Source organism: Cottoperca gobio, chromosome 10 (genome assembly GCF_900634415.1).
Source record: "Cottoperca gobio chromosome 10, fCotGob3.1, whole genome shotgun sequence".
Taxonomy (NCBI): Eukaryota; Metazoa; Chordata; class Actinopteri; order Perciformes; family Bovichtidae; genus Cottoperca; species Cottoperca gobio.
Genome location: NC_041364.1, coordinates 11777987 through 11800601, shown reverse-complemented (window position 1 = coordinate 11800601; position 22615 = coordinate 11777987). Strand labels below are relative to the sequence as shown.

At 41.4% G+C, this 22615-nt stretch overlaps 3 protein-coding genes across 7 annotated transcripts; 2 read left to right on the top strand and 1 right to left on the bottom strand.

Annotated features, from left to right (window-relative positions):
• Window positions 1-157: 157 nt before the first annotated feature.
• Window positions 158-3834, top strand: clp1 (cleavage factor polyribonucleotide kinase subunit 1). The gene is made up of 6 exons (XM_029440928.1): window positions 158-290; window positions 1360-1658; window positions 1807-1914; window positions 2025-2144; window positions 2637-2774; window positions 2890-3834. The coding sequence occupies exons 2-6, from the start codon at window positions 1386-1388 to the stop codon at window positions 3574-3576; spliced, it is 1326 nt and encodes a 441-aa protein (XP_029296788.1). The 5' UTR covers window positions 158-290; window positions 1360-1385; the 3' UTR covers window positions 3577-3834.
• A 1701-nt stretch (window positions 3835-5535) lies between these two features.
• LOC115014651 (palmitoyltransferase ZDHHC5-like) lies at window positions 5536-17956 on the top strand. 5 transcript variants are annotated; one of them, XR_003832924.1, is made up of 13 exons: window positions 5536-5667; window positions 6518-6618; window positions 7102-8554; window positions 9142-9263; window positions 9476-9633; window positions 10213-10385; window positions 10539-10641; window positions 10780-10871; window positions 11645-11777; window positions 13176-13284; window positions 13454-13560; window positions 14392-15431; window positions 15789-15930. XR_003832924.1 is itself a non-coding variant. In XM_029441670.1 (13 exons), exons 3-13 carry the CDS (start codon window positions 8406-8408, stop codon window positions 15892-15894), a joined length of 2187 nt encoding a protein of 728 aa, XP_029297530.1. In that variant the 5' UTR covers window positions 5536-5667; window positions 6518-6618; window positions 7102-8405; the 3' UTR covers window positions 15895-17956. The 5 variants fall into 5 exon arrangements, 4 of the variants coding, with proteins under 4 accessions (XP_029297530.1, XP_029297534.1, XP_029297532.1 ...); XM_029441670.1 differs by having other exon boundaries at window positions 14392-15326; window positions 15789-17956; XM_029441672.1 differs by having other exon boundaries at window positions 5565-5667; window positions 6433-6618; window positions 14392-15326; window positions 15789-17956.
• tmx2a (thioredoxin-related transmembrane protein 2a) lies at window positions 17432-22606 on the bottom strand. The gene is made up of 8 exons (XM_029441676.1): window positions 22395-22606; window positions 22197-22257; window positions 21173-21286; window positions 20674-20750; window positions 20282-20388; window positions 18924-18989; window positions 18658-18787; window positions 17432-18572 (listed from the first exon to the last, which is right to left on the bottom strand). Exons 1-8 carry the CDS (start codon window positions 22581-22583, stop codon window positions 18393-18395), a joined length of 924 nt encoding a protein of 307 aa, XP_029297536.1. The 5' UTR covers window positions 22584-22606; the 3' UTR covers window positions 17432-18392.
• Window positions 22607-22615: the final 9 nt, after the last annotated feature.

The window sequence follows — 22615 nt, the reverse complement described above, 5'->3', positions numbered from 1 at the left end:
CACACAAGCTCCTCAGGAATGATGAAAGATGCAATAAAAAACAATCCAAAGTTTTTATCCATTGAAAAAGTTAAAATATATTAACATGGCAGAAAAACAAGAACAAATTATTTAAAAAAGAAAATTCAAAAACATATTTAAAAAAAAAAACGTAACGTTTTTTTCTCGAACTTCAAACAGGATTGGTTGCGAAGGACGTGACCTCATAGTCACGCGACCAGTCACAGCGTTGGTACCTCAAGAGTTTGGAAACCTATTTTTCCTTCTACAATAAGCCTTGATATTAGTCCGTAAGTACTATACGATAAAAAACAAAACTCGTATACATTCACCTGACAACATGAGAGTAGTTTACTGACATTTTAAACGTTTGTAACCTCCCATTCTGCCGTTACTGCTGAAATTAGTAGGGCTAAATTAGCAACGGCTTGCTAACTGCTAGCTAGCTGATGTTTCCCTGCAAGTGACCGATGAGCTAAATTGTTTTCTCATCGATAAGTACACATGTTATAAAGTTTTTCAGATTACTCTTCCTAGAGTCAGTGATTAGCCCCAGACTGGACGGTCTCCGGTACGAAGGAGCAGATATTTCTTAACGTTAACAGTCACCGATATCACTTATTATTATTTCACTTCATACCTCATTTTACTTTGACTACATGCATCTTACTACATAAATATCCTCAGGGAATATAACACTAGGTTTAATGTTGTTTATTGCACTTTTATTTACATCTATATGCACTACTTGTATTTATATATTTATATTATTTCACTACATGTTTGTTTGTTATTGCACTATATGTCTGTACCTTGTCTTTTATTTAGTTCTGTACCTCTTTTTGTGTCTTGTGGTTTGCACTTTATCATGCATGTCATTCTTTGCTTTGCACCGTCACCAGGGAAACACAATTTAATTCCTCTATGAACTGTACTGCACTGTATATTTATATGGATGGATATAAAGTCTCTCTTATATTGTTAAACCTCAGTAAGGTTGAGAGTTGAATTGCCACTGATGACATTAGTTATCCCAATTTGGCGTTGTAGTATGATTAGGTTAGCTCTTTATTTTAAGATAACACTCAAACGCCACATTCAACAAATAAGGAATCCAAATCTTTAAAAAAGTTAATTATCTCTCTTTATAGCTCCATTTCCCCCCTTAAATGTAACATTATTAGCCATAGCCACAAACGGGGGGTACTCTCTTATGTGAATGTAGTAAATCAATTATTTGTGTCTGATTAGGTCATAAAGAAATGTATTAATACAAATGGAAATAGTCTTTAAAAGTATGGCATTTTAAGAGACAATGTGACAACTTTTACTGTATATGCATGTAACTTTTCTTTTCAGTACGCCGTTATTGCCACGCTTTTGTAATGGCAACAGAAAGTGTGGAAACGACGAGTGAAGATGTTCCAGTACCTGGGAAGGCCAGCACCAGGTTTGACCTGGAGAAGGAGACTGAACTTAGGTTTGAGGTGGAGGCAGGGGAGGCAGCAGAGCAAGTTGAGCTGGAGCTCCTCACGGGAATGGCTGAGGTGTTCGGCTCGGAGCTGAACCGCAACAAGAAATACACATTTGGACCAGGCTCCAAGATCGCAGTTTTCACCTGGCAAGGCTGCAGTGTGAATCTTTATGGGAAGCCAGAGGTGAGCACCTGTAAGAGTTTCATATTAGTTTATTTGGGCGATTCAACTCACCAATTGGATATGGTATCACGTTTAACCCTGTGTGGCTTTGTGAGTTTGACATTTGATGAATAAGAGGCTCAAATAACCAGCATCTCTCCCTCATCAGGTGGCTTATGTGTCCAAGGATACTCCCATGCTGCTCTACCTCAACACACATGCTGCCCTGGAACAGATGAGAAAACAAGCCGAGCGGGACAATGAGAGGGGGCCAAGAGTAGGTTTGAATAAAAAAAAACTACTGTTTTCAGTGACCTTTATATATAAGCTTGCCAGATCCCAGAAAATGCATTTTCCATTGACCTTGAATATTTACTCATTCCTCAGGTGATGGTGGTGGGACCTACAGATGTGGGGAAGTCAACCGTGTGCCGGCTGCTATTAAGCTATGCTGTAAGGGTGGGCCGGAGGCCAACACTGGTGGAACTGGATGTTGGACAGAGTGGGGTAAGATACATTTGAGTTATCATAAACATCGACCCAGACTATGGTAATGAACGGTATAACAACAACTGATATTTTATTTATTTAGTATCATATCACACGGACTTATCATCTTGAAATCATGCAAAGTGAAACTACAGCATACACAGCATCTGTTTTATGAAATAGTTAAGATGCCTCTCTTCTTGATATTGAGTAGAAGCATGCCCATTTGGCTGGTTCTGTCAATCATGGCAGTAAAAAAAATAAGGAGAGGTGTAGTATTTCTAGCACTATGTTGACAACAGTGACCTAATGCTTGTGACCTACACACAATCATTTACTGTATCTTGAAGTTTAATAAAAACCATCCAGGTTCACGGTTTTATTTATTTATCTGTAAAATTACAGTGCTCCTACCCTAATCAACGAGCGGACTCTCGGTTCTTTAAAAAAATTGTCAGAGCCCACTCAAATCTTATTAATATTAAGTGTAAACTACAATTTGCTCCTCAGGTGTCTGTACCTGGGACAGTGTCAGCACTGTGCATTGAGCGCCCGGCAGACGTGGAGGAGGGTTTCTCAGTCCAGGCTCCTTTAGTCTACCACTTTGGCTCTACTACCCCAGGGACCAACATCAAACTTTATAATAAGGTAAGAAAAATAAGTTCCTGACAGTGTGAAGTCAACTGCCAAAGTACAACTTAAGTTTGCGTTTTTTTTGTTTTTCTCTGCCCAGTTTAATCCGTTTGTTTCTCACAATATGTAGCTGACGTCATGCCTGGCAGATGTGTTTTCCCGGCGCTGTGAGGTGAACAGGAAGGCCAGTGTGGGAGGCTGTATCATCAACACCTGCGGCTGGGTGAAGGGCTCTGGATACCAGGCTCTGGTCCACTGTGCCTCTGCCTTCGAGGTGGATGTGGTGCTGGTGCTGGACCATGAGAGGCTCTACAATGAACTCAAACGAGACCTCCCTCACTTTGTACGGGTTGTGCTCCTACCCAAGTCCGGAGGGGTGGTGGAGCGCTCCAAGGAGTGCAGGCGGGATACTCGGGATGAGAAGATCCGCGAGTATTTTTACGGTTTCCGTGGAGTGACCTTCTACCCCTTTTCCTATGAAGTGCGTTTCTCAGACGTCCGCATCTACAAGATTGGAGCACCATCCATCCCGGACTCGTGCTTGCCCCTGGGAATGTCTCAGGATGATACGCAGCTAAAGCTGGTGCCTGTGACACCAGGGAGAGACCTCACGTACCACGTTCTGAGCGTGAGCAGCGCAGAGGACGGAGAGGAAGGTGCTAGAAAGGGTATAGTGGAGAGCCCTGTGTGTGGATTTATTGTGGTGACTAATGTGGACACGCAAACACAGGTGATGAAAGTTCTGTCCCCAGCGCCCAGACCCCTGCCCAGACACACTCTGCTTATCATGGACATCCGCTTCATGGACATGAAATAAAGTAGCACTTCAGGGAAGAGGACTCTGTTTCCTAATTGTCTCTTTGTGGTTTGAAAGGACTACAGAGGGCAAAAGAGAAGAAATTTAAGTACGGAAATTGGTAACTACTATAAATTTTACCCCATTTTATAGACCACACCGTACAGACGTTTTTGTAAAAGGAATGTTTTTTTTATCAGTACAGGAATTATTTTCTTCAAAATCTGTTTTATTAACATTGTGTTTCCTCTTGAGTAATAAATGTTTAAAATGTAAAAAGTTTTGTGTTTTGTGTCAATTACAGTTAGTTAAATGGTGGCATGTTTTTTTTTACATATGTCCAGTACCTAATGGACTGTTAAGGAAAACACATGTAATCAAGCCTGGGGAAAATATTTACAATTCCATAGCTTCACAGGTTTATTTTTATATTTCCACAGCGCCTCATCCAACATTAGAAATTTATTATGAATGTGTCTGTGAAGTGGGAGATGTGTCCTGCCTTCTCTGTTGTATACATCCTGTAGTGTTCGTTTCTGTTTGGACAGAAGTGGGGCAAAGGCCACTAAACTGTAGGCCACATCCTAACGGACGTACATTACCAGTATGGCAGTAACTGTTTGGAGCACCACAATATGCGTGCATTTGCTGTTTATACTGTAAACACCTGCCAGCTCATACTGGAGCTCATCAAATATTTTACAGCTATACATGCTGTTGAACACAATTCCTTAACACACAGTAACAATATATTAAGCATACACTGTGTGATACCGAGACACATATTGCATTATTCATTTATGTCCTGATTTTTATATTTAGCTTGTTGTCTTTACATTTTATTTTCTGTGTTATTGCTGTAAACATTGGCTTTAATCAGGATGTGGCTTTGTCATAGGTCGGTCTGTTGTGGAGGATTTGAGTGGACCATCTGGGATCTGTGCTGAAAGAAGAAATTGTTTTACCAAGCTATAGTTCTTTAACTCCAAATTCTCACTACGCATTAGTGCTAGTTTTTTGTTATTCATATAAATAATGTTAAGTTTATGACAGTTTGTATTACATGTTAATGAATGTTGCCCATTTAATTATCTGAAGTTTTAAAGCATCTCAGCAGGCCTATTGAAAGAAAGGACTACTGGATGAAGAATTTGATTTCATATCAACTTTCAGTCTGAGTAATTTCATTTCATAACCCTTTTATATGTTTGTTATTTTTTTTAATATATTGTGGTTCATTTTATCATCAAAGATGGTCGGTACTCTGTAGCAACTTTATTGGGGCGCTATGAGGTAATTTCTAGGAATAGTACAACATCAATATTGATTTATACTCCTTTTATAAAGCTGGCCTCTTCTCTATTGACAAGTGACATTTGCCTCAAAAGGTGACTACAAAGTACCACTTATATCATTGTATTTAAGAACAAATGAATTGGTAAGCTTTCAGATCATAATAGGGATGTTAACTATTGCCTTATTAAAAGCAGGGGCCTTGTAGAGGTCAACCAGTTCAGACTACATTTTAAAAATTTAAGACAGCTGGCATTGACTATTTCCTGGAGAAGGAGTTTATTACTTAACCTTAGAGATGGCACTTGCCTTTACACCAGCAATTTCCAAACTTTTTGAATGGCTGCTTCTAACCTTCTAACCCCTTGTCACATGTTGAGTATGTCTATAAATTCCTTTGCTAATAATCTTAAATAGTTTAATCTGGAAAGTAAAAAATAATTTGTTACACCCTTACTAATTACTTCACGCACAGGCAAATGTATGTCACTTAAATCAGATGGAATTTGACTTCTGAAATCTACGGATTGTAACTCATTTGCACGTCGCAAATTTGCTGTTCATTTGCTGAACAAAAGCTAAATTTGATCCAGTATACAGTAATACTATACCATCATTCAGGATTGTTTGAGCCGTTTCTTGAGACCACACCTGCTCGTCTCTGATTGGCTGTTCACCCCACCTTAGAGACGACGGACTAGTTCCGGGATTCCGATGTCGGCCTAGCCAGCGAGCTAACTAGTTTGCTAGCGGCTAACTCAAGGAGGACCGTAACGACCCACACCCTACAGGCAAGACAGCTCGCCTGTTCGGTATTAGGTATGTCCTCCTTGTTTTACATGCTCTTTGTGGTGACTGTTTAGCTGAACATGTATCTTGCCAGCCGTCAATGATAGCTACTCCGCGAGTGTAAAGCTCCCCATGCTAGCCAGGTAATACTAGCTAACTATTTTAGCTGTGGGAAAGGACTGATCAGTGTCGCAAAAACTTTCGAGGTTAAGGTAAGAGCTAACTGATTACTAAGTATGGGTGAAATCTGTCATTATTACCTTGAACATTATTACACCGAGCTAAAAGAACGCAGCGTCTATTACTCAGTTTACCAAAGTGAAGTGTATTTTAATGAGGTTCATTGTGGTAGTTGTCTTGACTGAGTCCTAGCTCTGCCCTGGCCTGTTGTTTAACGCTGGGTATGTATGATCAAAAGATAATCTTGATATTCAATCACATTATATACATTCAAACAAAACATCAGCTAGTTATTGTTAGTGTGTCACTGTTGCTGGGAACATTTATTAAATAAATTGCTCCACCGGCCACTCAACGATGACGCTGGCGAGCTGCAGATTGTTGCGGTGACATGACAGGCTCGACACGGAGATTTTAGGATTAACATATTTTATAGTTGGGGGAGTTTGTTGTTTGGCAGGTGAGATGATGAACAGCGGGTACACTGACACTCGCAGCTCTGTATGTGTTAGCACTGGTGATTGTTGAAAAGAGGGGTGTGTCCAAACTCTCAGGTTACACTGTTACTTCAGATCAGTGTTCAGTGTGTTCACATTGCATTTTTTTCATCTGGAGATCAGGGAAATGATTCTGATGTGTGTGTCAAAGGCGTCCAGACTCGTCCCAGATCGTTGACTCCCTGGTTGTTTTGAATTTCCAGAAGTGGGAGGACGTGTTTCATTTGACCACCGGAGGGCATTGAGGTGACAGCTGTGTGTTTAGCAACATCAGGCTGTTGAACAACTCTGTTTATGAGTAAAGGTGAGCAACACAGTGATTCAAGAGAATCAAGAGTCGGTTAGTCTGCGTGATTGTTTTGAAAAAAGAGTGAACTCTGTCCTGTAAGATAACGAGGAAATGTACTGTTGACAGTGAAGATTTAACCTGCATAATGAAACATGGATCATTTCATACATTGATGTATGTACTTGTGTTGTCCATTCAATTATTAAGGCCACAACTATTTACATTATCTATTTAAGCACCAAGTATTTTCTCTATTTTAATCGTTTAGTCAATAAAATTAAAGGGAAAAATGAAATGCCTGTCACAATTACATAAAAGCCCAACGTGCTTGTACTAGTAAATATTTGGAATTTAATGCTGCTTGAAAATTATTTTCATTATAGAAATAGCTGCCAAATAATGTAATCAAGTACTTGTTTAAACTGTAATTATTGACATTATTTTTTGTCTACTTGGGTTTTGCCAACTAAGTGTAATTCTATATTGTTTATTTTACAGGGACATCCAACAGCTGACCCATAGAGCCAGCAGGTGAAAGAAGACGGGAGCACAGAGGGAAAACCGGACTAAAATGCATCAGACTACATAACACCACTGATGCACATGGCTTTGTTTAAGAGATGCATAATGGGAAAGGAGGTCTATCTGCAGAGAATTTGGAGGTGGGAGAGGCCTCTACACCCAGACTCGGCCAAGTGCGGTGACACCTCCATGACATACACAGGGCTTCTTTTTGGAATGAGTTGATTTTGTCCTCATATTGACACAAAGACTGACGGCAGGGGTCTCGCAAAAACTAGGGGACTCTGCTTGACTATTTGAGTTATTTTACTTGTAAAGGCAAGGCTAGACTCATTTTTTTTTAAAAACATTTTTTATCAGCCTTTTGAAAATAAATTGCAGTTGGACTTTTGTTTTTTTTGGACTTTTGTTTGATGTTAAGCAGCTTCCCGCAACTGGTTTGGAAGTGAATTTGTTGTTTAGTTGTTTTCCCCTGCTGACTTAGTTTGAAGCGCTGTCCCTTCTGCCGCCATCCTCAGTTTCTTCCACCCACCCAGTGCCTAAATAAGCCCTCTCGGGACAATCGCAGAAGTCATCAGCAGCTGCTGCGCTCAATCCTCTGCCTGTTCTCCTCTATGTGCTTCTGCTCTTCTCCTGCTGGCTATCCACCCACTACCTCTTTCAGTTTCTGTTCTTTTTGTTTTTATATTCATTTTCTCTGAGAGGCACAATCAGAACTCAAGCACAGTGGCGAGAGTTAACGTAAACACTGAGTTTCAGGAGTGTGCGAGTGTCTGTGCTTTTGTGTTCAAGCACTGAAGTGTTACGGTTTCACTGGTGCCAGGGAGCAGTAAGATTAGATTTATTTATATTGTCGCACCAAATACAGTTACATTAAAGCCATACAAAAATATTTATGAATTACCTACACATATTTTTGTATCACATTGCTCTTGTATAGTTATGCTTTTATAAGCCTCTATTAAGATTATGCACACAAATTAAATATTTACAACAAGCGTTACACATGCAAGTAACGCTCTATATTGCTATATAAAAAAAATCCTCTGATTTTGAGTGATTTATATAAGTGCCAGGAGACATTTAGCGTCTGGACACTCTCATGTTTCCATTCAGTTGCTGCTTTGCATAGTGTTTTCATAGCGTTGTCTGTAGTCATGGCCCCTCCTCCCACAAAATCCCCATATTCGCCATTTTGACCTGTAAAGCACCCTTTACAGTAGGTAGACCGAAGATATCTACCTCTCTCTCTGTCTTCCTCCCCTCTCTCTCTGTTTCTGATGCCGGGGTTCAGTGGTGGGGGGGTTGGGGGAGGAGTAGGTGTCCCTGCTTCTGCTCCTCCCCGTCCATTTCGACCCAGCCGATATGTCCCGGTGTCTGCAGCCACCACTTTCCTTGTCGGATCCACCACCCTCTTCTTCTGCTTCACGTAAGTGTCCATTTCATTATCTCGTTCGAATGCGCAAACACACTCGTGCATAATGCAGACATGGTGCAAAAACCTACATGTATGTACACACAGTTGTCACTGCATAATTAATAATGTTAGTGCACGTTTGTGTGTGCTAAAGGCATATGTAAATATCCCTATACGTTATGTTTTATTTGAAGACATCCTGTTGTTTGTTAAACCTTTTTACTTATTCAGAGAAAGTTTACTGAGCAAGGTTGCCCTCTCTTCAGCCACGCTTGTTTTCACAAGGCTCCTTAAGCACACCTCTGAGCTCCCTGTTTACGATCACAGTCATCTGTTCCTGGTCACTGATCTTCAATTGAGCTGCTTGGGCATAAATTGCCTTGAACAAAGGCTTATGAGCAGTTGTAGTTAGAGTGCTTCTTGATCATTTTTCCCATCTGTGCATTTCCAGGAAGGAATTTGAGCCTGCATGTGTAATATCTACTTGCTGCTCTTAAAGGGAAAATATGTAGTAGACTAGTAGTTATGGCAATTAATCAGTCAAACTATAATTTGTTTATTTATATGTTTTATTGTATATCCTGTTTCGTGCTGTCCAGGTGCCCATGGTTGTCAGAGTATCTCTCCTCTGTCATTCCCATCTATATTGCCGTGATCTTCCTCTTCACCCTCGCCAACTTCTGTATGGCCACTTTCATGGACCCTGGAGTCTTCCCCAGAGGTAAACACACGTGTTGCAAGTCTTAGAAAGTTAGTTATCGCACACTAAAATATGTAATACTTTTGAGTACATGACATGATACAATTACACTGAAAGAATCCTCAATAATGAGCATGATCCATAAGAAATGGTTCAACACAATGCAGGGAGACCATATGATCAGGTATTATGATGTTAGTGCAGTCTCAGTGTTTGTGCCTTTTTGTCTTTAGCGGAGGAGGATGAGGACAAAGAAGATGATTTCCGTGCTCCACTCTATAAGACGGTGGAGATCAAAGGGATCCAGGTGCGCATGAAGTGGTGCTCGACCTGCCGCTTCTACCGCCCGCCACGCTGCTCACACTGCTCAGTCTGCGACAACTGTGTGGAGGTACACACACACACACACACACACACACACACACACACACACACACACACACACACACACACACACACACACACACACACACACTGTATCATGAGCTTCTAATTACAAATTGGTTTATTTAACAGTATTTTACAAATAGGAATAAAAGTTATACCGCAAAATTAAATGTATTTACTGTTCCTATATATGTTTGATGGATTTGCTTATTGATTGAACGTCTGGAACTTTTACAGCACATCCTTGCCTTTTTTTTTTATAATAATAATAAAAACATGTTTGAAAATGAATATATCCAAATATCAACAGCACTAACACTCTGAAAATGCTCCCATACAGTTGCATTACATATGCGTGTGTGCGTGCATGTGTGTCTTTTTAGTCTTAATAGCAAATCCTAATTTTACAGTGAACTTTTATAAACTCCTGTGCGACTTGACTGCTCAACCTAGATCTCTCCTATTTTTAGCTTTCCAGTGCGAGTGTGGGAGGTAGAAGATTCTTGATTTGATGTGTTGCTTATCATCATTATTTTCCTCTCTGTCATATCCTCACTACAATCTCCTCCCTGTGCTCTCTTAGGATTTTGACCACCACTGTCCTTGGGTGAACAACTGCATTGGTCGGAGGAATTATCGTTATTTCTTCCTCTTCCTGATATCACTTACCACACACATCATCAACGTATTTGGCTTTGGCTTGGTTTATGTCCTGCACCACCGCCAGCAGCTGGACACGCCACATGCTGCTGTAACGTATCCTTCACATGGCACATTGCAGCCATACAGATGCAGGACAAATAATGGGACTTTCTTTTCCTATTTTTATTTTTTGCATTGTGGTTTTTAGCACGATATTTGTTTTTCTTTGCTGGATTTCTTGTAACCTCCTTGACCCTCTCCTACCAGTATGGCTGTTATGTGTGTGGCTGGTCTGTTTTTTGTCCCAGTTGCTGGCCTCACTGGGTTTCACATGGTGCTGGTGGCCCGTGGTAGGACCACAAATGAACAGGTACATGCAGGAGCTAGTTGTGTGCATCAAATCCTGCGTCATTGAATTCATCCAGAGTTGAGAGAATTTTTTTCCTTTCTGTATTTTTATCATTAATGTTGGTTGAACGTTTTACTCTCCTCCTCCCTCTCACTGAAGGTGACAGGGAAGTTTCGGGGAGGTGTTAACCCTTTCACCAACGGCTGCTCGAAGAATATTTCTCACGTGCTCTGCAGCTCCCAGGCTCCCAGGTCAGCCTCCATCTCTCCTTTTGCACTACTCTGTTTATTCCCCTCCTTAACACTGCTCCACAATTATTCTTTTCCACTGCTCTCTCTCCTCTTTTATCGTTCTCACTTGTCTGTTTAGTTAATGGTATATATCAGTGCAAGCCTTCAGTGATAGTGGCTTCTGGTGTTAGATTATGTTTATCAATAGAGAAGCCTGTTGTTAAAGGGAAAATGTGTCGCCTTTTTTTTTTATGTGGATTTCCAATCCCTGTTAATAGTAAATGTGATGGCTTGAAGCAACAAATTCCTCAGTGCATGCTGTATAATATTCAAAATCTGTTCTTCCTGCATCCAGCGGCATCATTTTACCTGACAGTGTTGTAGTGCGATGCTTGGAGGAACTACAGTCTTTAATCTTGGACTTCTAGTCTCTGCGGATGCTCTAAGACAACTTCTTTGTTCTCTTTACTTGTATTGCAAACTAACTGCATAGCTCCTGAAGTGAAAATGGCATCCCAAAATATGTGCGCATAGGATGTTATGGATGAGGATACATTTTACATTAATTTGGCTGGCTTCAGATATTTGGCAGTATTTATTCGAGCCCGAGTATACAGCCAAAGAAATGCAGTAGGGAGCGGCTGCGGCTGCGGCAGCGGCTGCCCAGCAAGAGGTTATGTCAGACGGGAACCCTCCGGGCTTCAGAAGCTTGCGTGCAATGCATCCTGGTACATGAAGGCACTGTTAGAACTCAAATATAGCACGCACTGAGGAATTTATTGTCCCTCTCACAGATACATGGGCCGGTGGCGGAGCCCTCAGGCAGTGGATGTGCAGCCACCATTTCTTAGACCGTCTCTCACTGAGGCGCAGCTAGAAGCCAAGGTCCTGGACAACGGCATCCAGAATGACCGACACAGCACCAGGGTGAGTGATACTAAACGTGTAGGAACTCCAGAGATTTTTAATGTTATTCAAGAATGATTGGTATATACTGTATGCTTCACTGCATACATTATTCATATGGGTTTTTTTATTTTTTTTACACTTGAGGTCATGTTTAAATATTACAAGGTTGTTATTTTCAAAACTGATCTTGCACACCATAAAGTCTTAGTGTCAGGTGCGTAGGATCAAAAGCTCTATACTTGAAAAAAGAACCAAAGAATCCCACACACTTTCCATCACTTGAACTACCTTTTTTTAACAACTATTTGGTCTGCAAACCTTCAGCAGGCAAAATCCATACAGCCAAAACAAAAAAGTAGAAATGAGGTGATGGATGGTGTTTGGGATTCTTTGATGTTCTTTTGATGTTGTAACACTGAAAGGTGAAGAGCCATACAGAATAAGTGACCGGTGTACCGGCATATTTGAAAAACTTCATGTCTTATTCATCCAATGGAAACATTATCAAACAGTCCTTCTAACCAGTCTATACATCTTGAATCTTAAATGATTTAATTTATAAACTGAATCTTTCAGAAAATAAATAAAGTACACAAGGTCAGTTAACAGTTCAATTACGGCGTTGTGTCAAAAGATTTCAATAATTAATGAAGATATGTGCGCTGTGCCAGCTTTATGTAGAATTATGCATGGTTTTGGAGAGTTGTAAGAGAAATGAATTTGGATATACTTGCGGGTTGGTTCCAATGTTAAGCTTTTCTTTTTTTGCTGCATGGGTGTATGTGAACATGTGGCTGATTTATTACTGCCCACAGCACAAGACCCCCCCCCCCCCCTTTATTGCCACAGAGTAATTCCCACTGAATAGAAGTATATAACCTCATCTGATAACAAAGTGCATGTGTTAGCAGCTGCTTAAGAGGGCGTTGATACTAAAAATAGTTTGAGTACATCAGTGAGTTTGAAAGTTTTATCAGATGCCAAAACACTGAACAAGAGTTTATGAAACTGGACTTCATAGTCAAGTTGTTATGGCAACCATTCCATCCTCCGTTGCAATAGTTGTGTGTGTGTGTGTGTGTGTGTGGCAACCATTCTATCCTCCGTTGCAGTGTGTGTGTGTGTGTGTGTGTGTGTGTGTGTGTGCTCAGCCATGTCTGTGTGTGTGTGTGCTCAGCCATGTCTGTGTGTGTGTGTGCGCATTGATGCGTTTAGTTGCAGTCATTTAGCTCAGCAGCAGAGAGCTCTGTGTTTGCTTCTTCGTGGTAACTTTCCTTCTCTAATTGGTCACAGTTCAACTTTGTTGTAGAAGGCAGTCTGTTCTCTCTGTCTACAGGTCAAAGTGTGTGTGTGTGTGTGTGTGTGTGTGTGTGTGCGTGTGCTTGCTTACTTGACTTCTCTGTGCGTCTTCTCTAGTCCAAGAGCAGTCTGGATCAGATGGAGAGCCAGTCAGCTGATGCAGAGCCTCCACCTCCTCCAAAGCCAGAGCTTCGTTACCATGGCCTGCCCCGGGCTGACACGGAGGGTGAGACAAGCTCACAATTCAACCCATGTAGTTGCATGTATGTCAACAGTGTTGACCATCAAGTGCAGCCCAGGAACTTCAAGTGTTTTACTTCAGACAAGATTAATGTTTGTTTTCTAATCACAAAAGCCTCTTTTTCAAATGTCTCTTTTGATTTCTTGCCACTCAGAGAGCAGCTTGTTGACTGACGCTCCACCTACGCCGTCAATGTACAAGTACCGACCAGCCTTCAACAGCCCAGGAAGGAACCACACTGCCCTCACACACCCCAACAAGGTACCTACACTTGCACAGACGTCACGGTGTTGGGTATAAACTATTCACGTAACATTATGTAGAAACTGTAGTATTTAAGGAATAATCGGGTTAGAGTGAAGTTAACTGCATGTCTTTGTCTGATTTAGAAACAAAGACACATGTAGGGCGCATGTCAATCTAACTATATTATTTTAAAAACATACAAACTTGTTGATTGTTACATAGCAGACTTGTTTTTTAAAACGCAGAAGGATGTGGTTATTGCACAAAAAGGCGTGAAGACAGACAATATCCCATACATTACTGTAACAGATGGTCTGGTGGCTGATTTGCCCTCTCCCTTCTAATTTCCTTTGTGGTTAATACCATGACCCTCTTTTTTGTTTTTACTTTGAATTGATCATTCAGTGGCCATCGGTCGATCAGTAAGTCTCAGCTAGTGTCATCTGTGTGTGTCCCTTTGGCTGTCTCTGTGTGTTCGAGTGGATCTATCCTTTCCCCTGAGACTGCATTGACTGGAATGTGTAGTTTATGTACCGTATGTATTTGTATTTCCATTTATGTGTTGATACACAGTCTTTGACATGCAGTGTCAGTGCTTGTTCAAGCCAGTCAATGTTTCCTATCCAGTAGTGTGATGTTGGAGTAGAGCACCGGTCAAGCATCCAATTTCTCCCCACCACTCTTTGTTTCTGTTAGGATCTGTTGGAAAAAAAACTATTTTTCTGATATGTTATCAATTCCTGAGGTAACATGGTGATTTGTATCTTTCTCCCCCCCCCTCTTCACTTCATCTTCATCACACTCCTCCTCTCTACCTTTTTTTTTATCTGTTTCTCACCCTCTCAGATGATTCGTGGGGAGAGTCTTGACTCTCCATCTCCCACCATCCTCCAGTCCAGCCGCCAGCCTAGCTACCGCTCGGAGCCGAGCAGCCTGGATGGGACCACAGTGGTGGGGGGAGGTGTAGGGGGGCGCAGAGGGGGAGTGGAGAGGGGTGAGGGCCCTGGAGGCCCTAGCGGGACTGCTGGGGTGATGTCAGGGGGCATGTCAGGTTACTCCCTGACTGGGCGCTCCTACACCTCCTACCCATCCTCTCTGGTTCTGTCCACTGGCGGCTCTCGCTCCTCCAGCCTGCGCTCAGCACACACTGCACACAACCCACTGGCCACGCTCCAATCAGAGGGCACCACAGACACCAGCTACAAAAGCCTGGCCAATCAAACCCCTCGGAATGGCAGCCTGTCCTATGACAGCCTTCTGACACCATCCGAGAGCCCAGAGTTTGAGTCGGCCGCTCATGAGCTGTCGCCGCAGAAGCCTCGAGCTCTGTTTCCCTCAGCGACTATAACAGGCCAGCCCGAGGTGGTGTCACCCAGTAGCCCGCTGCAGGGCTACACGTCGCCCTTCCTCTCAGCTCAAATTGCCCAGCAGAGGGAGGGGCAGCTGCTCCAGGGCTCTGCCACTTTCTCCTCCCCCCACAGGGCTTACTTGCGTGCCGTCAGTCCGCCTCCTCCCTCCTCCTCTGGGCTTCCTGAGACCCAGCACCTGCTCCAGCATAACCAGGACTCCTCTTCCCGAGCCCCTCGTAACCTTTCCTCCTCATCCTCTTCCCCTGGGGCTCGCTCACTAGAGCCCCCTGTCTCCCCACCACCTCGCGGCCTCTCCCTCGGCAAGTCCCAGACTTACATTGGGGAGGCAGGGCCTCAGCACAAGCCTCGGCCCACAGGAGGAGGCATTGTGCTGGGAGGGGGAGGAGCCGGAGGAGGGCAACAGGCTCCACAGTGAGTAGTGATCCGCCTTCAGATCTGTCAGCCTGCTTCTTTTCCTCCTAATTCTCTTCTTCTTCCTCCCTGGTTTGTCAGCCCTCCTCTTCCTCCCTGATCTGTGTGAGTCTTCCTTTTCCTCCTCCACGGTTTACAGTCAGTCTTTGCTTGTTTAGTGTGGACGTGCGTATGGAAGTCTTATTGGTTCACTTGATGGACTGTGTGGATTAGTGTTAAAAGCATGTTAGCTCTGTGAAAGCATGCCTAACCAAGCTGCTATTTATTTGTGTCATGTAGCCTCTTCTAACTCCCTAAGTATAGTTACCAAATGCCTTACAAGACTGATAGTAGAGAAACATTTTGCTGTGATTGTTTTGTTTTTATTATAGAACCACTCTCCTCCACATTCATGTATCCTCTGTCCTCGCCCCTAATCTCTCCCCCTGCTTCCCCCCCCCCTCCTGATGGCTGTCCAATCAGATCCACCTCTCGTCCAGTCTTGGCCAATCACACCACATCCAAACCAGGTGGCGGAGTGAAGAAGGTGACAGGTGTCGGAGGGACCACTTACGAAATATCAGTTTGAGTGACAGGCATCCTTCACGGAGTGGGAACACTCACCGGACTACTTCCACTTGTCTTTTCCCTGAGCTGAACATTATTCACGACTGCAGGCTCCTGAAAAATGACTTTTTTTCTGCTGCAAAGGACTAAAGGAGCAGGCCTGTCTGTTACTCAATTTGTTATATTTGTACGCCACTGGCTACTCTTCTCTGCTAGCCTTTCAGATTTGAACAAAGAGTAAAAGGGGACACCTAAGTTTTCACAGGATCAAGTCTTCTCCATTCAGCCACTCTGTGAGCCATAGACTGATGTGATTGTACGATCACGGCTGGGTACAGATGTCTAGAGAACATGCATAGCTATCCAATGAGTTGCTGTTTTATTTTGGTAGATTAGCACACAGAGTATTGACCACCGTGTGTGACACTTCAGGAAAGGATGGCCTTTATCCAGTGGATGTAGGATTTTAAGAGGGAGGATTTGTTGACCAATAGAAACGTTTTCTCCACTTTCTGAACGGACCACACAACCTGTTTATCGATGAGTCATGGAGAGAAGAGTCCAACCTATAAACCCGATCGTTTTACTTTTATAAATCTTTTTTTTTTTTTTTAATATTGTTTTATATAAATGTATAAAATCTTGCAGATTATTATTGGGTCAACTTGTCAGGTATTGAAGATGACTATGGATGAGGGTGGCAGATGTGTGTAATTATTCATGAAAGCGATATCAAATCAGTTGCCTGTTTGTATTTAATGGCTGCATCAGCCACTCGTGAGCTCTTGCTGGAATTTCATCGTCCAAAGAGAATGATGATCGCTTGGTGGACAGCTGAAGTGGCAAATAATTGAGCTTAATTTTCTGAAAGCCACAAAGAAATTTTAAATCACGGTTGCAGCACAAGCATCTTTGTGGAATGTACGCTTGTAATGTTTATGCTGGAGACATTATGCAAAATCTGTTAGTAGCTTTAAGATCATTGTATGTCTTTTTGCTGTTTTGTTTTTTTTCCTGTTATGTTCTGTCTGTCAATCAAGATGCAGAACCTTTACCAGATGGCCAGCCAAATAGGGGCAGCAAGGGAAGGGCTTATTTATTTCACCAGACAAGACAACCTTGTAGTTTTGGGCACGATTTCAAACCAGTCTCTGCCAGTGTCTGTTCTTTCTTTTTGAGATAAAAATAGGAAGTATGAATATTTTTTATGAAAAACTTTATAAATGAAATCTTAAATGCAATATGCCACTGAATAGAATTTCAAGGTGGGACTGGTTTGCAATTCGACTGTGTTGATTGTTCATTTTTTGCCTTGAGACCGTAGTTAAGCATGCACATTTAATTTTTTCTATTGGTTTTGTATTTTTTACACTTTTCTGAGGAAAAACAATGTAAGGCAGATAAGATTTTATTTGATTGACTTATAAAACTTCTGTAATGGTACAGTTGTAAAACATTTTTTACCCCACAGCCATGTTGAGAAAATAATAGAGAAAGGGAGGCGTGTTTGGGAGTTTCAGGATTGGGCATTACACTTAATTTATTTTTTTCTATCAAGGCGTTGTTAGCTGTAGAATGTCAAAACTGGCTGAATGTAGCACGTCTTAGAGGAAAGTACATGCTTGAAGCACACAAGTATCATCATTCAACCCAAACGATCGTGTTATGAGTTTTCAACCCTTCCAGGCTATGTCTTCGGTGTGCATGTGATTTTTGTTTGTCGTGCTGAATGCTTCACTGGCGTGCGTACTTGTGAGAATATTGTCAAAAGCCCACCAGGTCGATGTGTGGGTGGTAACAAAAAGAGAAGCATCATTAATGACACCGCAGCCCTCGTACGGAGATAAAGAGAACCTGTGTTACTTTTCTTCTTGCTCTGGCCAAGGCTGATGGCCACTGAACAATTTGAAAACTGTGAGTACAGTATGTATACTTCTGTGAGATAAAATATCGCTATTGTGGGCTGTGACAAAATGGAACGAGTTTCAAAAATATCTGTAACGAGTACATTAAAGACATTTCCAAAATGGCCTTATAAAGAATTTTTAAAAAGATGTCTTCTCAGAATAAAAAGGTCAAACTAATAACATGTCTTTTTATTTCAGTTTCACCTCTCACCTTTTACTTTGGTTTTTAAACACGAGACATCAGTAAACACACTAGTTGCAAAACACAGGCAGCAAAAGTTTACACGCAGTAATGAGTTGTTGCTGAAAGTAGCCAAAAAAACAATCGTTACAAAAAAGGCATTTTTTCTCAAATAATTTAAGTAATAAAATTTCCCCAAATCATTGCTTGTATTTTGCATAGCTGCATCATACCCAGTCACACCAGGGAAATGTGGTCCGGCTTTTTGGGGTATTTACTTGCCACAGTAAAGACTTGGTGGCGAGATGACATTAGTAGTGGTTGAACCTATTTTCTTCTCTCCATTGCATAATACTCTGGACTTTTGCAATAATGTAAGGCATGGCAATGTCGTAAGAAAAGGAAATACTTCATGCAATCATCCTCTTCACTTCACTGGTCTTTCTTGCTCTCTGTGGGCTCCTCCAGGTTGTCCGTTTCAGACTGGAGCTCGTCACTGCCCTCTTCTGGCGCAGTGCCGTTCTGCTCCTCTTCTTTCAAACCTCGACTTTTGTTCAGCTTCTTGGCTTTTTGGAAGAGCTCGTTGAGGTTAAACTCTCGGATAATGTTCTCCTAGGGATGAAATGAGGTAAATGTCAGCATCTATGTGTGAACGTGACAGAACATGCTCCATGTGTTTGTTACAGACGAGACTTACCTCACTGAAGGTCCAAGACACCGCTCTTGCTTTATTGTCCACCATTGGACGTCTCATAAGCTCCTTTCCTCCTTGAAAGAGCACGAGGGAGGGCAGCTGCTTGGCCAGAGGAGAAGTACTAATCCTGTACCTGTTCAGAAATAATTCATGGGACAGTCGATACATTACTCAGAGAATGTCAAATTTCTGGAATGCATAAACACCAATATTGTAGAATTATAACTACTTCTACATCATTAAAGACGGATGCGGAGAAAATGACCGACCTCTCTGCAACCTCTCCATAGCGTCCGATGTCAACCTTCCCAAACCTGAGTCCAGCACAGTTGTACCTACAGTACGCAGGGAAAGAAGCACGAGACATTTAGGCCTCAAGCCAAAACTGAAGTAAGGCAAAACATCCAACATGTAGTCTTTTTTTGGAGAGCATTTGAATTAGATTATTCTGCAGAACTAACCGAAGGAAACATTTAAAGCATCTTTAAATGATTTCACAGAACATCTTTTGCAAGTCAAATTTGGACAGAAATGCAGGATGGAATATGAAAGGCCTATCTTCCATTTTAATTGAGTAAATGCCTCAACAAACACTATCATGTAGCAGAAGGCTGTTGTCTGCAGCTGATATTTATTAAAATGATTCTGATGTTTCACATCAAAGACCATGCTTTTACCATGAATGCAGAACTAATAAAATACCATTATAGGCTATATAATACTCAATAGATTCAAGAAAGATGTGAGTGTTGAACTTATATTTATCATAAGGTTTATCTTCTTCAAGCAAAATACTTCCTAAAAAAGTAAATCCATATAATGGTTGCTTATTTAAGTAAAGGTATGACCAGGTTTATAGTCTAGAGTGTATTCCTCTAGTACAGGGGTAGTCAACGCGGTGCTACACTTGGTGCAGGGACCACATGAGTCGCCCGCAGGGCATGTTCTAAAAATAGCACTAGTCACCATGGAGCTCAGTCTAAAATTTGTATTAAATTGTTTTGCTGGTTTTTTTAAAATAACACTAAAAAACAAAAATGTTTTATGTATATGAACTCTGACCCTGTAAGCTAAATCTCCATTTCCCTTTTCGCTGAGACAAGCTAGCGGGAGCAGCTACGATGGGGCGCTAGGTGTGTTTTTTACACTAAATATGGCAGAAAAGCGAAAGAAAACAAACTATTTTCAAAATGATTGGGAGCAAGAAGTATTTTTTGTGAAAGAAAAATGTCTCATTTGCGGGGGTGATACTTTGTACTAAAATATAACTGGTGTGATTTTTAACAAAATGCTACAAATGTTCTCATTCACACAAAACTGTCAAAGATATTTACAAACATATCAGAGATGTGATAACTCTGACTTTCAAATGTTGAAATAGATTGAGAACATAAATACATAATGTTGCATGTTTAAATATATCTGTGTTCCCTACCATAAATCATTGTTAATAATTATTGTGAGGAATAATTAACATTAACATGTGATCAGACAGTGAACACAGCTCAGCCAATCACAACTATATTGGTTTTAACATTAGTGACTAATTAACTGGTTCAAAGGCCTGGGGAAACCCTGACCCTGAGTATATTGCTTACTGAAGGGCCTAAATGTAATTATCTCTTACTTGAGTGAAAGCTCGGCCAAGACGGGAGCGAAAGACTGGCAGTCAGAGGACCAGTTGGCGTAGAATTCAACAATCCAGGTGACACGACTGTCTTTCTGCAGCTCCTCCTAATGATTCAATAGCACAGAATTAGATGTGAATCATCATTCACACCTACTTGCTCTTATTGCATTGTGTAATAAGAAGCTCACATCTTTATGTTCGTATTATATTGCATATTATTACGTGATTATGCTATTATAATTCCCACTAGTTGTGTTGTTTCAAACTCCTTCCTTAACATATCATGCCTGAGGTACCGCTGTACATCCAAATGGTCGTTTAACATCGTAAAGGAATTTACAAGCATTCAAACGACTGCAATTCAGCATCGTCTGCAGTGCAACACTCACATCGATGGTCTTGTCACTGAAGTACTTGATGTACTCGGGCCCCATGTAGAGCGGAGGCTTACAGGTCATGACGAAGGCTGTAGACAAGACACAGATATAGAGACCGATACATGTACATTACAGAGGCTCCCAGTGGATAAAACAATAACTAAATATAAGTTTTACATTTTCTGAAACTATAAAATCTCAGCTTAGGTTAATAAACATACACTTAAACCTTAAAGCAGTATAAAAGAAAGGTATCCACACACTGGAATCTGAGGTTTCTTTAAGCTTTAGTAGTAAGGTCCTGAGGAAGGCTAAAGTACCAACAACAATTAAACAATTTATAGGATTTTGCATCTTGTGATGGGCCGGCACCCTGCTGCTTGTTAGGAACACTGCTGTAATGAGACCTTCATGATAGAAGGCAGTTTCAATAAATATCCCGGCTTTATGTAACTTAAATTTTGGTTTTGAGGTGGGAGGTATTTGTAACGAGGGTTATGAGATCACTGACCGACACACATTACGAGGTAAAGGATGCCGAGCCGAATGTCCAGCCTGAAGAAGAGGATGACGTTGGCCACTTTACTGAACAGGAACAAGTTGCCCACGTGCTGCTCCAGTGTGACTGAGAAACACAGAGAGAGAGAAGAGAGGAGGAACAATGAATGCAACAGAGAAAAAACCTTCACGCTGTGATAAGGTCAGAAGAAGGCGGGATTACACGGCATGTTTACACAACAAAGCAACGTTTTTAGTAAAGCTCTCCCTGGATGTGGTTTGCTGCAGGGCTTCTCCTCAGGTTTCAGGTTAAGGATTTGAAAGAGTTACACATTAAGTCACAAATACCTATTTGGTCAATGTTTAAGGGTTACACATTATAAGACACAAATACCTTGTCCTTGTTGTCACATAACTTTAGAGCTGCAACAATTAGTGGACTTATCGATTAGTCGATGGACAGAACAATTATTGCCAACTACTTTGATAATCAATTAATCATTAAAGTCATTTTCATGCAGAACTATCAGAAAAACCTATGGAAATATGGAGATGTCCTGCTTTTCTCTGTTTAATATCATATTAACAGTTAAATATGATATAAAACAGAGAAATCAATGGTTTTGGACTGACGGAAAGAGACATTTAAAGACATCACCTTGGACTTTGAGAAACTGGAATGTCCATTGTTCACTATTTTTTTTTACATTTTACAGATCAAACGATTAGACAATCTAGAAAATAATCGGCAGATTAATCGACATCGAAAATGATCGTTACTTGCAGCCCTAAATAACTGTGTTCAGTTTGTATACAGTAAAGGTAAAATTGGGAGATATATATCTCATATTCCTCAAATTAGATCCTGGTGGATTCCTCCTCCCAAATTGAGCATCACCTACTTATTGCATGAGCCCTTTGAGATGTGACTGTGTACAGTGTCAACAGTGTAATTGTTCAGTTGGTTTACACATTGTGTGTGTGTGTGTGCGTGTGTGCGTGTGTGTGTGTGTGTGTGTGTGTGTGTGTGCACTTACTTGCTCTCCTGTTCTTCATCATCACTATTGCACTGAGAAACATAAGAATCTCAAGCTCTCTCTAAAAAACAAAAAGACAAAAAACTTGAAACAACTTTGTGATAATAAGTGAGTAAATTAGCAAACTCTTCTAACATAAGCTGACTTAGCCCCACCATTTTTAGCAGCAGGCAGCAACCCTATCCCCAGCATGCTCACCCAGTCAAAGTCGCAGGAGTTTCCGTCTTCCCGCTGGGTCGCCAGGTGCTCGCACAGACCTGGAGCCTTTCGTACCACCAGAAAGGCAACCGTCATTAAGACTGAGGCGATATAGTACGGTTTCAGCAGCCATTTGTAAATTTGAGGTAAATGGTACAAGAAAGTACAGAGTCCAGTGATTAGACCCATGTTGGCAGAGACGACAGTCAACCTCGAGGGGT